Here is a 15,287-nt window from a genome sequence, read left to right on the forward strand (position 1 = left end):
GATTGTGCTGAGGAGTGCCTTCCATGCCCATTCCTTCAAAAACAAAGTTTCCCTGACACTTTACCCCAGAAGATACCATCTCTCACTTCCAGTCAGAGTGCCCCTTCACCCACGAGGTGGGGCATTGGGATTTGTCTCAGCTCATTCTCAATAACATGCCTTTTTGGGGCAGTTGCCTGGAATTTACGGCGAGAGAGAGAGAGAGAGAGAGAGAGAGAGAGAGATCGGTTACTTGTTGGAAATCATTAGAACTGATTGGTCTTCCTGCTCACCTAGAGTTGCTCATTGGTGCTCTCCAAGGTGCAGGAGTACGTGCTACAAGACAAACTTAAGTGAAGTGCAGCCTACTTAGAGGACCAGCGGCCCCCAACCGACGTGGGAGTAGTGAGCTTCCATGATGGTTTCCTTATAACAAATGAGGCAACTCCATTGAAGCAGTGGAGGCAACCTCAGTAAATATATTTAAGACAAGGTTGGATATATTTTTACAAACCAGGGGTATTAAGGGATATGGGGAAAAGCCAGGTAGGTGGAGATAAGTTTATCATCAGATCAGCCATGATCACATTGAATGGCGGAGCAGGATTGACGGGCTGGACAGCGGACTCTGCTCATTTCTTAAGTTCTTAATGTACAAATATGCGGAGTGTAAATCTGTAAGACATTTACCTCTGTTTGTATGAAGTGTGCATGCCCATATATTTTAGTTTATTTTCTTTAAATGTAGACATACAGCATGGTAACAGGCCCTTCCTGTCGACAAGCTCGTACAAACCCCCTTTGTTTTGAATGGTGGGAGGAAACCGGAGCCCCCGGAGGAAACCCCTGCAGACCCAGGGAGACCCGACAGACTCCTTACACACAGCGCGGGATTCAAACCCAGGTTGCTTGCTCTGTAGTAGCATTGTGCTAACCACACTGCCCAATGGAAATACTTGTTATCGGACAAAGCTAGCTTATTTAGCTAAAAGACCAAACAAGGCCATTCTTGCCAACTGTGAGTAAGCATAAACGTCTTATAATTACAACATAGTTGTATGAATGTGTAAGCATTTGCAAGCATTCTTTTGTTTTACACACCAGAATGGAATGTCAAGTGCTTCTTTAACCCAACTGACCATTTTTCATGTTCCTTCAACTCTCTCTCTCTCTCTCTCTCTCTCTCTCTCTCTCTCTCTCTCTCTCTCTCTCTCTCTTACCCCCCCTCCCCATTAAACCGTAAGATTTTGGAGCAGAAGCAGGCCATTCAGCCCTTCGAGTCTGCCCCACCATTCCAGCATGAGCTGATCCATTCTCTCACTCAGCCCCAATCCCCTGCCTTCTCCTCATAACCTTTGATACCCTTGCCATTCAGATAGCTATCAATCTCTACCTTAAATACACCCAACGACCCTGGCCTCCAATTTGGTAGCAAATTCCAGAGGTTCACCACTCCCTGGTTAAATAAATTCCTCCACGTCTCTGTTTTAAAATGGGCGCCTTACAATCCTGAACTTTGGCCTTCTTATCCTAAACTCCCCGACCACATCTTCTCCGTCCAGGCCTTTCAACATTCAAAATGCTTCTACGAGGTCTGCCCTAATTCTTCTGAATTCCAAGGAGTACGGACTAAGAACCATCAAATGTTCCTTGTATACTTATCCCTTCATTCAAGGAATCATTACCACCCCGCCTCCGTACAATCTACCAACGGATCGTTCTTTCTTTTAATTCTCATGGATGATGTGCAAATAAAATACTATTGATGATGTGTGGGATCTATTGAGATTAATGTAACAGCAAGGCTTTCTTCACCATCTGTGCTCCCAAGCCACCAAATTAATTTCTCACTGCTTTGTGAGGATGGACCAGACTACACTGAAACTTGGGGTAAAATATTCTCTTCAGGGGAATTTCTGGCGATCCATCTGTGCTATCACAGGGATCTCCTGCATTGTGGCATTTCCAAGTAATCCCTTTCGTTAGTATATCAAATGTGTAAGGGGTCACCCTGGCATTAACCATTCCCTCTGTCTCAGATTCCAGATTTATTGTCAGAGTACATACATGATGTTACATATAACCCTGAGATTTTTTTCTGTGGGCAAGGCGGAATTACTACTTATAGACAGTGCAAAATAAACTGTCTCAATGTGCACAGGTAAACAAATAAAAAAAGTGTAAACAAACTGACTGCAATAGAGAGAAAAAAAAATCATTAAAGTGCAAATGTATCCTTAAATGAGTCCCTGATTGAGTTTGTCATTGAGGAATCTGATGGTGGAGGGGTAGCAGCTGTTACTGAACCTGGTGGTGTGAGTCCTATGCCCCTTTCCTGATGGCAGCAGTGAGAACAGATCCTTCATGTTTGCTGTTGCTCTCCCGACAGCAGCATTCCCTGTAGGTGTTCTCAGTGGTGGGAAGGGTTCTGCCTGTGATGTCCTGGGCTTTTGCAGGGCTTTTGGTTCCACACCAGACTGTGATCCATTCTGTTCTCATCCACAAGAATGCACTGTGCCAACATGCCCACAATGTACTTTTCCCAGCCTCCCAGGTTTACACCAGAGCACGAGAAAGAAAGGAATAGAGGGGGCACTGAGATATCCACATGAGGAAAGACAGACAGAGACAAGAGAGGTGCACAAAATGCTGTCATTGATCAGATGGGCCGAATGGCCTGTTTATGCACCAGGATTTTATTGTGCCAGGGATTTTTATGTGTTTCCGATATGTCTTGGTTTTATTGACCCCAGCTTTGTTCTCCTTGCTGAGGTGCAAAGAGGGCAATGATGACCATTTGCTTCAGAGTGAGGCAGAATCCTGCTCTAAGCCAATTCTGTACATTGCAGAATTTTGAGATCATTTTCCCAAAGCCTCAGTCTCACTGCTGAGTTCGGCATTTCACCAAGTTAACATCTCAGGCCGTTGATGTCTGCTTCAAGTCATCTGCGTCACAACAAACCAAGCCAAGCGACATTTCCCTCTGCTAACCTCAATGATGAGAAGAATTGCATAGTTTCCACAACTATCCATTATACCGTGGAGGGAAGGATATCTCAACCATCATCGCTTGTTGTGGGCTCTTGCTCTGCACAATATTTTTTGGGTAATGTTTCGTGGATGGTGGCTGTGCTTCCAGATGATGTTGTTACCTGTAAGACAGGTGCCCCAGGACTGTGAGAGTCTCTCTCTTGCTCATTGTAGCAGTCCAACAAATCTGAATGAGCTGACTCTCCCTGAATGCTCTAACTCTTAGGTCAGTGGCACTCAATCTTTTTCTTTCCACTCAAATACCACCGTAAGTCATCCCTTACTAATCACCTATGGCTTAGGATACTAAAGATACTAAAGATACTCTGTGGTTAGAAAGGATTAATTTAATTTAATTCAGACATATGGCAGGGTTACAGGCTATTTCGGCTCACGAATCCGTGCCTTCTAATGTACACCCAATTAACCTACACCCTTAGTATATTTTGAATGGTGGGAGGAAACCACTGATTTATAATTCCCCCACCCCACCTTGTTCATCATCTCCACTGTCATCCATGAATCACTCCTCACAGGGATGGAGTGAGTCTCTTTGCCATGGCCTTTTAATGGACAGTTAGAAACCTCCAACTCCCACCCAACAGTTTTTCAACCGTTCCTTCAAAGACCACAGTGGCAAGTTTCACTCCTTGAGGAATGTTCCCTGCTCCTTGTTTAGGATGGGATGGGGGGTGCGATGGCAAGGGGTAGTGGAGCTCACCACAAGAGCCAGTGGCAGGCAGGGGAGCTGATGGAATGCAGCTGGTCGGGGAGGAGAAAGTGGGGGGGGGGGGGGGGGGGGGTATGTGAGTGGGCGGCCAGAGAGATGACAGTGTGGGAAAGTGGAACTGCGCCAAGGACTGGGAGCAAACAGCCCTTTCACATCCCCAGGCCACTTGATGGGAACAAGTTGTCGGACTAGAGGCCTCAGGCACCAAGCTGGGAAACCTGAGCTCCCACACTTGGCTCTGATTTATTGCCAGTGGTCCTATCAGTTAATGTTCTGTTGATGCACTCATAATTACTTCAAGTTTGTTCTTTCCGCATCCTTCTCCTGACAGAAAAGCTTCAGTTAGGATTAACTCACCCCTCACATTCACCCTTCCCACCAACCTAGTTTCCTCCCTTGCTTTGAAACCAGTGAAGGGACACAGGCCACTTGGTTGATGCTCACACGATGTGGACGTCTCTGGGAAAGGCTGGGAATTATTGACCAACCCTGATTGCCTCTGAAAGGATGGGCAGGTTAAGGGCCAATCACGATGAGGGTCGAGGACCACATGTTGAGGAGAGGTAGATTCCTTTCTTGAGGGCGGCACAGTTAGCGTAGTGCTTAGCGCCAGTGATTGAATCTGGCTCTGACTGCAAGGAGCTAGTACATTTTCCCCATGTCTGCATGGGTTTTCACCGGGGTCTCCAGTTTCCTCCCACCCTTAAAAACGTACTGGAGGTTGCAGGTCAATTGGGTGTGATTGGCTGAAAGGGCCTGTTACTGTGCTGTACGTCTAAATTAAAAGAAAATAAAAAATGTAAAATAATTGAAGGGCACAAAGTTCCGCAAATGTAGTGATTGTAGTAAAAACTCAGCTGGTCTCGCAGCAGCCATAGGAGGTAAAGATCTATTTCCAACGTTTAGGTCCAGAAGACTACCTTGAGGAAAGGTAATAGATCTTTACCTCCTATGAACGCTGCGTGTTTCTCCAGCATTTCTGTGCTTTGATTTCATAATAATCTTGTTGCTTCATAGTTAACGCTACCAAGGTTAGCATTGTTAATTAAAATTCCTTAAAATAATGTTATTACTTCAGCTTCAGTATCCAGCTGGCAAGGTGGGATTTGAATGTGTCTCTCGAAACTCAGATTGCATTCTCTGGGTAAATTTTCCTGAGTTTCCTGTCATGTTTACTGGTGACTTGCTTACAAGTTTAATTAGCATCTGATTATAACAATACAGCCCGATGAAACAGCCTTCTCCGGTCAAAAAACACTGCAAAGATAGAAAAAGACATCTCACACACACACACACACAGACACACACACACATTTTAAAAATAAATATTATCAATAAATAGTACAGTCACGGGCCCAATTATGGCCACTGATTTGGGACAGCCCAGAATCAAAAAGAAGCTTCCTCATCCAACCTGTCAAAATGGAGAAACAGAGGCTTTCCGATACTTTGCACTGTTCTACAAGCAAGGGCCAGAACTCAGACAATGTCCAGAATGCATGTTCTGGGGTGAATTTCCTGCTTCCATGTTTCGTGACTTTCATGGGGCGTCCTTCCAGGTTTCATTTCATGTCCCACCGAGAATGTCTGAACACAATAAGCATTGGTCAGTGGATGAATCCGGCGGATGGTAGTGGGGGGGTGGGGAGGGAGGGTGGAACTGCAGGGAGAACAAAATGGGATTGATCCCGGATTGGTGTGAATGGATGCTTGAGTGTTCGCATGGATCTAGTGGAATGAGGGCCTGTGTAACCTTGGAAACTATCTCATCAGGGCACAGTTTGGCGGCATGTTAAAACTCCAGCGACCCGGGTTCGAATACAGCTCTGTCTGTAAGGAGTTTGTACATTCTCCCCGTGTCTACGTGGGTTTCCTCCTGGCGTTCCAGTTCCCTCCCACCCTTCAAAACATACGGGGATTGTACGTCAATTTGGTGTAATTGAGCAGCATGGAACCATGGGCTGGAAGGGCCTATTAGTGTGCTCTCTGTCTAAAAAAATTATTAATTTGACCTTCACCCTAGAGGGTGGCAGAAGTGAGATTAATTTGGTGGGGTGGGGTATTTAAAGCAGGTACATTTTTGAAAGACCAGGAAATTGAGGGGTCTGCAAAACTAGTGTAGAGGGCAGATAAAGCCTGGGGCATATCAGGCATGATCATATTGAATGGTTGGAGGAGCCAAGTGGCCTATTTTGGGTGTCTCAGTTACAGCAGTTCTGCAGGTGGTCTGGTTTCCTCCCACCTATCTAAACATCTGGGGGTTGTAGACTAATTGGGGTTTTGGGCTGCACAGGCTAATGGGCTGGAAGGGCCTGTTACAGTGCTGCATGTCTAAATTAAAAAAAAATTAAACAACTTATGAATGTACGTAATCTGACTTCATGTCTGTTTGCTGTTTCATATTCCAACAAGCTGAAACCCTTGCCCATTTCTTTCTTGGTTTGTTCAGGTGTCGGTCTGGCTACTTCGGGGACCTGTGTCAGTTTCCTGATCCTTGCCAAAGGTTACCGTGTTTAAACGGAGGGATATGCACCAGTTCAGTGGTGGACGGCACAACAAAATACAGCTGCAGCTGCACTCGAGGGTTCATGGGTAAGCCTCTGTCTCGCTGGGGGGCGGGTGAGGGGGCTGAATAGCAGGACGGCATGCAAAGTGGGTCCAGCCTCAGGAAGGGGCAAGGAGGATTAGGGTGACCAGATGTCTGGTTTTAGGCCCGGGCAGTCGGGCTTTTGAGTAATCTGCCCTCTGACCAGCGCCATCTCAAGCGGATGTTAATTTGTCCTCCATTTGGGGGTGTAAGGGCAGAAAGGGGGCATTTACCATGTTAAATACAGCGTCCCGGGGTCCGTAGTATGTGAGTGGCCCTGGAATTCCAATCCATTACGCATGTGCCCAAGAAGAAACATGGCCATGCATGGCCTATGGACCCCGGGATGCTGAATCTAATGTGGTACATTCCCCCTCCCTCACCCCTCTGAGAGAGTTTTCTCACGTTAACCCTGGATGTCCTCCATTTTAGAAATTTGGAAATGGCCATCCTAGGGAAGGATGTGCCATCTCACACTACTCTTATTCATTGACAAGTTCAAAACTAGCACGGGATGGGGGGGTGGAGTGATGAGTGTGTGGGAGCAAGTCGCCACCTTGTAATTTACAGTGATAGCAAAGAGTCAGGGCTGAGCTGGGTGTCTTGAACTACCTACCAGTAAGTCAGACAAAGGAGCTACAAAGCATCCGTCACTAGCGCCCGCTCTGATTTTCCAATCCCATGTCTTCCCCAATTATGCATCATGACACTTGGATGTTGGCCATACTTCAGGAACTGAGTTAGAGCGAAAGGTTAAACAGGTTAGGACATTATTCCCTGCACCGTAGAAGAATGAGGAGAGATTTGATAGAGGCTTTCAAAATTATGGGGGATAGACAGAGTAAATGCAGCTAGGTGTACAAAATTATGTCGGGAAAATATAAGGTAAAGACAAGTAGGCTTTTTCCACTGAGGGCAGGTGAGATACAAACCAGAGGACGTGGGTTAAGGGTGAATTGGGAAAGGTTTCAGGGAAATTTCTTCACAGAGAGTAGTGCGAGTGTGGAACGAGCTGCCAGCTGAGGTGGTGATTGCAGGCTTAATTTTAACATTTAAGAAAATTTGGACAGGCATATGGATGGGAGGGCTATAGACTGGGCGCAGATCAGTGGAACGAGGCAGAATAATAGTTTGGCACAGACTAGAAGGGGCTGTTTTCTGTTCTATATCTTACTGCAGCTTCATTTCCTTCTTGCCCCAGCCCAGTGCCTTCCCAAGTGAGAGATCTTACAGTTAGATGCCGCAGATTAAAGAGTTGAGCATTATTCCCCATTTACAATGACTCTTCGAATCTCGTGGTTTTGTTTGCCCGAGCTTCAAATTCTCTGGTGTTTTAGCTACAATATTGTGGTCATTTATTTGTGAACTGACCTCAATAACTTTTTTTTAGAATGGAGAGTGATTAAAGGAAAAGGAGAAAAATTAAAAAAGGCTTTGCTCAGTTACTAATAATGTTGTAATTCAAGGTAGAAAGATTTTACAAAACAATTTTGTTGTTAATATTCATATAATCTAAGAAATATTATATTTAAGCATTTTACAACTATATTTATCACATTCTATATTTTTACAACTACATTTTTTTTCACTTTAACCACATGAAACTATGTAAATGTACGATGTTGTAATTTAAAGGATTAATTTTAATTTTGCTAGTTGTTTATCTCACTACTATTGCCATTACATTCAGCGATAGATGGGAATTAAGATTTACGAGTAACGTAAAAATCATTACAAAGGATTCTGTATAGTCTGGTACGGGAGGAGGTCATACATGACATCACATACAGCCCTGAGATTCTTTTTCCTGTGGGTGAGGCAGAATTGCTACTTATTGGCAGTGCAAAAAAAAAACTACACAATGTACACAAATAAAGAATTGAAAACACACTGGGCATTACAGAGAGGGGGAAATATCGATAAAGTACTAAAGTAAGGGTCTTTAAATGAGTTTGTCATTGAGGTGTCTGATGTTGAGAGGTAGCAGCTGTTCCTGAACCTGGTGGGGCGAGTCTTGTGGCACTTATACCTCTCTCCTGATGGCTGCAGTGAGAACAGAGTGTGCGCTGGCTGGTGTGGGTCCTTGATGATTGCTGCTGCTCTCCGACGGCAGGGTTCCCTGTCGATGTTCTTGATGGTGGGGAGGGTTCAGCCTGTGATGTCCTGGGCCTTGTCCATTACCTTGCAGGACTTTACACTCAGTGGTATTGGTGTCAGCATACTGTCCGCAGCAACTGCTCAGCAGATTTTCCACCACACAACTGTAGAAATTTGCCGACCAAACTCCTCAGGAAGTAGAGGTGCCTTGTTCATGATGCCTCGAGATGCCTTGGTTCTTGAATAAATTGCTCCTTCTGCAATAATTATTTCAGCAAATTTTTTTTCACAATTAATGGCATGAAAAGGAATTCATCCAAATACATTAATCTGTGGATTATGGCAAGCAAGTTCTACCACTGTACATCGCCAACAAAGTGATGTTGGAATGGTGCATGAGTAAACCAGACTCTTATCATAAAGCTGGGAGCAACGTTAGTACCAGAGTACTAAAGGAAATTTGCAATGATGCTATCAACCAATGTGGACCAGATTTGAATGCTGGTCAGTGCTGCACTGGCCAATCATCAATGGGCTGGAAGAAGCCACTGCAGTGGTGAACCTTGCATTGGACACAATCTGGGCTCCCATTGCCCACTGCCATCTGGTGGGAATGGCTGGGAGTACATTGAGCTTGGTAGCCACATCGTGGGATGATCAAAATATCCAATAAAGCATTAAGACATTGGAGGTGACCATTCAGCTTATTGTGTTGTATTAGTCCAACCTCAGCTTCAAATACCCAAGTCCATTGTCCTGCAGTTCATGGGGCTTCAAGAATGTACCGAATGGGCTGTAGAGAGCCTGTTAAATCGCTGCCTTGCAACTCCAGCAAACTGCAAACAACCCCGCCCTTCCATGCTGTTTGCAACACAGAAACTTGCCAGAGAAACTCAGCAGGGCATGCAGCATCCATGGAAAGTAAAGGTTAAGCAGTGTTTCGGGCCTGAACCCTTTGCCATGATGCGTGCCTCCAGCACGTCTGTGTATTGCACTCTGAGGCTGAAAAACATGCAGGTGACGGGCTGTTAGCGACTCGAGGTAAGGATCCCACACAGGCTGTGGGCTGCCGGAGACTGCGGTCAAAGGACTTGCACAAGACTGCGGACTGCTGGAGTCTGGCTAATGGGGAACCAGGATGCAAGAGGGCGCTGAGAACACTGAGGGGTTCCTGATAGTGTTGGAAGTTTGGATCTGGAGCTCAGGTTGCCGATGGCCATGGTCTGGACTGAAGGTTATATGGCTTCAGAGGCTGCGGGAGCAATGAAGGTGAATCCACGGACACTCTGACCCTGGGGGGGGGGGGAGGACTCTTTTTTGCTTCTCTTCGACTGTAAGGGGTGCCGGGCAATTTTTGCTGATAGCAAATCTTTGTCTGCCTTACGGGGTGGACTAAAGGGAATTTTGTGTAGTGTCACATTCTCTGTTTTATTTCAAGACAATAAAAAAATCTTGAACCATCTGGGAACTTCTCTGTGACAATAGAGTTTCCTCCAGGTGATCCATTTCCCTTCTCACATACCAAAGGATACCAAGCAGATCTAACGCGCAGGTGAGTAGCAGAACTAAGGGAATATGAAGAGAATTAAATGGGACGATTTTAAATCGGTTGTTGAAGTCGATGCAGCTGAAGATCACACCTTGATGAAGGGCTCAGGCCTGAAATGTTGATTATGTATTTTTATCTTTTTTTATATAAGGTACACTGACTTCCTGAGTTTCTCCAGCATTTACTGCAATCACGGTGTCTGCAAACTTTTGTGTTTTTCTCTGGTGATCTGAAGGATCTGTTTCCGTGCTGTATGACTGTTAACGTTGGCCTCCCTTTTAAACTTGCTTGGAAAGAACATCTGGTGGAAGCAGGGTTTCTAACCTCGGGTAGCACGACTAGCCTGACAGTTAGTACAATGCTGTTACAGCGCCAGCGACCAGGGTTCATATCTGGCACTGTCTGTATGGAGTTTGTACGTTCACTCTGTGTCTGTGTGGGTTTCCTCTGGGCACTCCAAGCTCCCTGTACCGTTCAAAAATGTACATGGGTTGTAGGTCAATTGGGTGTCATTGGACGGCATGGGCTTGTGAGCTGAAAGGGCTTATTACCCTGCTGTATGTTTAATTTAAAAAAAATTCTGTAAAGGTGCATATGTGTAGTTAGTGCATGCATAATTTGTTGCAAGAAACTTCACTGGTAAAGTTGTGCTGTTTTCTCCTTTGCCCCTCAGGTGTTAACTGCTCACAGATTGATGCCTGTGCCACCAGCCCTTGTGCCAATGGGGCCCATTGCGTGAACTGGAACAACCGCTACAACTGCACCTGCTCCCCTGGCTTCAGTGGCAGACACTGCCGCACCGACGTGGATGAGTGCAGAGCGGCAAGCCCCTGCAGGAACGGAGGGACGTGCGTCAACGCCCCGGGCACCTTCCACTGCCTGTGCCCAGCCGGCTTCACCGGGCACCGGTGCGAGAGCATCTACATCCCCTGTGCCCCATCACAGTGCCAGAATGGAGGGACCTGCCGACAGACGGGCGACCTGACATACCAGTGCGCCTGCTTGCCAGGTGAGATTGTAACGTGTTTATCTGAGGTGGAGGCATCTTTGTGACTGAGTGACACCACCCTGATAATTTCTTTGAATGGCAAAGGAGCATAGAATGTATGCATAGGCCATTCAGCCCGCCTGGTCTGTTCTGACTTTTGTGCTCCTCATGGGTCTCCACTCTCTCAATATTGCACTCGACCTACTCTTTCACCTCTTAAATAGAGCACAGCAAATATGTGTGATTGGAGCCTCTGGTTCCTGCTGATGGTTTCCTCAGAAAAATACCTTCATCATCCTCCCTCTCAGATGTCCAAGAAAGACATCTTCCCCTCATAACAGCACTAACGTTTTAAAAAGGCGTAGAAAATGAGCATGGAGGAGAAAATCAGAATAGTGGTTTTTTTTTCTAAATTTTCAGAGAATTAATTTAATTGAGGAGAGGATTCAAAGTCTTCCAGAGGTCAGATCCAAATTTTTTCCCTGACGGGGAATCTGATGGGTTTTTTTTAGGTCGAATGGAAATTGGATTCGCATTTATCACAAAGGCAACTGTTCTGATTCCAGACATTACATTTCATGAAAAAAAACACACCAAAATACTGAAGGGACTCAGTCGGTCTTGCAGCGTCTATAGGAGATAAAGGTATATTGCCGACGTTTCTAGCCTGAGCCCTTCCTCAAGGAATAAGCACAGAATAAACAAAACAACAGGAGAGGTCAGCATAGAGACAGCCTTGGCTGGGGGAGGAGTCCAGACCAACAAAAGGTGTTAATTGGATATGATATAAGGTGAGAATTGATTTTGGCTCCGTGAAAGGAGACAGAGGGAAAAGAGAGAGAGAGACAGACAGAGCTGGGAGGAGGCAATGGGGGAAGAAGTGGGGCGGGGGAAAGCCAGAGAAGTTGATGTTAATGCCATGTGGTTGGAGGGTGCCCAGACGGAAGATGAGGTGCTGTTCCTCCAATTTGCAGACAATCTCAGTCTGGCAGTGCACGAGACCATGGACAGACATGTCAGCAAGGGAATGGGGTGGGGAATTGAAATGGGTGGCCACTGGGAGATCCGTTCTATTGAGGCGGACAGAAGTGCCCAGTCTTTCTGCAGTTATTGGGTTAGCTGCCTGGATGGGATTTAAATTCATATCCTTGAAGCAATGGTCTAGTCCTGAAGAAAATAGCATAGAAAGTTAGCCGTCATGCCATTAGCATAGATAGGCCGTGGCCTGTTAGCTCTATAGGCTTGATGTTATTTTCCATGCACCATTGGTGAGTGGTTTGGAAGGTGGATATGATGTAAATAAATGATGGTGATGGCTGTACACATGTTAATAAAGTGAGAATTATTGCTACAGATGTTGACAGTTTTGGGAAAACAATGTTACAGGTGTGAATGTGAACCCTTGGGGAGGTGATGCAGTAGATATGAATGATTTGAGTTTGCAGAACTACAGATCTCAACCGTGGGCAAAGCATTTCTACATCTGCAAATGTGGGCCCTCCAACATTGGTGGAGTAAAGCCCACTGATGTCTTATGTATCCTGTCCATGTTCCCTGTGTGCTTTGGTTACCTTAGTCTTCCCTTTCTGAGCATTGATCCTATAAGGGCAGATGCTGGTGGGTCAGGAGGTGAGCACCGGAGAATTCCATTCTTGCTCAGTCTAGGAGGGGAGAGGGCAAGCGCAGAGGTGCAGGAAGTAGAAGGAACACGATCAAATCAAGATCTTTGTCAACTATGGTAGCGGGGAATTCACAGTTCCTGAAGCAGAAACACCTCGTTACTGGAGCAGATGTTGCTCCTCTGAACCATTCAGGCAACTTCACAAAAAGGGCGTATTCACTCTGTTTTATGCCTTGGTGGTGTCCCAGAGCCTCTCATCAGGTGCCTACGCAAAGAGGATATGAATTTTCCAGGAAGAAGTTTAAATTTTTAAATGTAGCACAGAAACAGGCCATTTTGGCCCACGAGTCCATACTGCCCAATTTATACCCAATTAACCTACACCCCCCGATGCGTTTCGAATGATGGGAGGAAACCAGAGCCCCTGGGTAAAACCCATGCAGACACGGGGAGAATGTAAACTCCTTACAGAGAGCATGGGATTTAAATCTTGGTCCCAATTGTGGGCCCTGTAAAAAAAAACCATTGCACTGCTCTGCCAAACATGCTGCCCTAAGTCCTTAAACTTGAATCTGAACCCCACAAATGATTAACTACTAGGCTCCAACTCATGCATGGAAAGTTATGCACTTGGCACGATGTCAGACTTTGCAACGAGCACATATTCTGTTTACACTGGACAAATTTTTAAAAGGTTTGCTTCCTGAAAAAAAATTGGGGATTATGATCGGCAAGTTCAAGCTGAACACAAAGATAATTTCATATTTGCTGTGTCATGTAGGAAGTTGGAGGAACATTAACTTTGATTGAATTTCGCATGTTTAATCGCATAATAAAGCTGACACGTTACGTTAGTTCAACTGACCTAAAAATGCTTTGCCGCTGATTTTCATTTGTACTCAGCATCTGATGCCTCTCGTGTCAGGGTCCAACACTAGTTGGCCGGCATTGATGGATTCCAGTTGCCCTGCTTATCCATGGTGGCAATGTCCTGGTGAAACCTTTCTCCATGTTTGTCATTGACTGCACCAAGATCAGCAGGGAGGGCATCCAAGTGTGGATGCAGAAAATGAATTTTCAATGATGTGTTGCAATTAATGGTTTTGTCTGCTTGAAGTAGACTTAAAATATGACAGGAAATCACAAAAATAGGTTATATCTTAAAAAAAGTACATGATAGGAAAATTTTAAGAGGAGCAGTGATCAGCGGCCCAAAATCTATAAAATCCACCCAAAAGTGTTCAGGTGTAGCACGTGTAACAGCAGGGTGCAAAAGCAAGACACCCACACACTGTAAGTACAGTCGATACTGGTTTGTTAAGTGGTTTGCCCTGCCTTATATAGGCCCGCTGGGCCGAGTAGTTCCACCGCTTCCAGTGGAAATGATGACACTGGGTTGCCGGCTACCGATTGGTCGGTGTTCCCACTAGTGCTCATCATTTCCCACCACGCAGCCAGCAGCCCAGGGAGAAAGGCCATTTAGTTGGCGTGATCCTTGCGGAATCGCCGCGTTCAACCACCATCTTGTGTGCTGGGACGCTATCGGGTAGCGGGAAGCAAAATCCTTGTTGTCCAGTAAAGTAGGCATTATCGGTCAGTTAATGGAAACAGCCCAGAAATATGGACCCAGCAACAAGGCAGCTGGAGCCTGGCTGATTTTCTGAATTGCCCTTTCACTCCTTGTAGCACAAAGTTTGGGCTCAGGGACCCCGTCAGCAAAAAATCCTTCGACATAAAAAATAGTCACAAGTATTCAGCTTGTTAAAACCAAGGCTATGAGGTTTAGAAGGATGTCACAATTGTGTGGACTAAAGTCAAAATGCTGTTGGCGTTGGAGGTCACAAGTTCACCCTGGTTTTCTTTTTCTGTAATTTTATTTTAAATGAGAGCAAGTGACTTCTTGGCAGTCACTGCTTCCTGAATATCTGAGGGAGATATTTATGCCAGACACTTTACTGTTCATGGTTCTCAGGAGGAAAGGTTTTTCTATGCGGCAGGAAGCAATAGGAAGTATTTTACATCAATTGCTGTAAATTAATGAAGTTTGCAGAATCTCACAGAGGGAGGCGAGCAGCACAGGCTATGGACGTTTGCAGAGAGACTCACAGATTGACGCGAGCAGCACAGGTTAAGGATGTAGGGCAGGCCACAAAATTCCCACTGCGCCTGATACTCTCCTCAACCAATGTTATGTCAGATTATGGCTGGTACACAGTGAGGCACACTGATAACACAGAAGATGTGGAATGGGCTGCCACAGGAACTGTAGAACTCTACAGCTCTTCAGCCCATCTACTCTGTGCCGAACTATTATTTTGCCTAGTCCCAAAGACCTTCCCAACCATTTTAACGTTTAAAAGATGGGTGGAGAAGTCTTGGATAGGAACGCTACTACAACACCAGCGACCCGGGTTTGAATCTGGCACTATCTGTAAGGAGTTTGTACGTTCTCTCTGTGACCTGTGTGGGTCCCCAGGTGCTCTGGTTTCCTCCCACCCTCCAAAAGCATACGGTGAGGGAGGGGGTCATTGGTTAATGCATGAGTTTAACTGGCTGGAATCGGCTTCTACTATGTTGTGAATAAAGTAAAATTTAAGGGGGAACTTGCTTAGGCATGCATCTTCACAAGATATAAGAGCTGAATTAGGCCCGTCAGGTCTGTTCTGCCAATTAATCATGAGCTGATCCTTAACACTCAGCCCCATT

General features: G+C 45.6%; 1 protein-coding gene across 2 annotated transcripts in view; it reads left to right on the plus strand.

The window, feature by feature from the left end:
* notch3 (notch receptor 3) overlaps window positions 1-15,287 on the plus strand; it is a 298,038-nt gene that overhangs the window by 185,387 nt on the left and 97,364 nt on the right. For both annotated transcript variants that reach the window (XM_069927329.1, XM_069927328.1), the window contains exons 3-4: window positions 6,189-6,331; window positions 10,646-10,981. In XM_069927329.1, the coding sequence (XP_069783430.1) occupies window positions 6,189-6,331; window positions 10,646-10,981 (479 nt within the window). The remainder of the gene's footprint in view (window positions 1-6,188; window positions 6,332-10,645; window positions 10,982-15,287) is intronic.

Source organism: Narcine bancroftii, chromosome 3 (assembly GCF_036971445.1).
Source record: "Narcine bancroftii isolate sNarBan1 chromosome 3, sNarBan1.hap1, whole genome shotgun sequence".
In the NCBI taxonomy this organism is placed as follows: Eukaryota; Metazoa; Chordata; class Chondrichthyes; order Torpediniformes; family Narcinidae; genus Narcine; species Narcine bancroftii.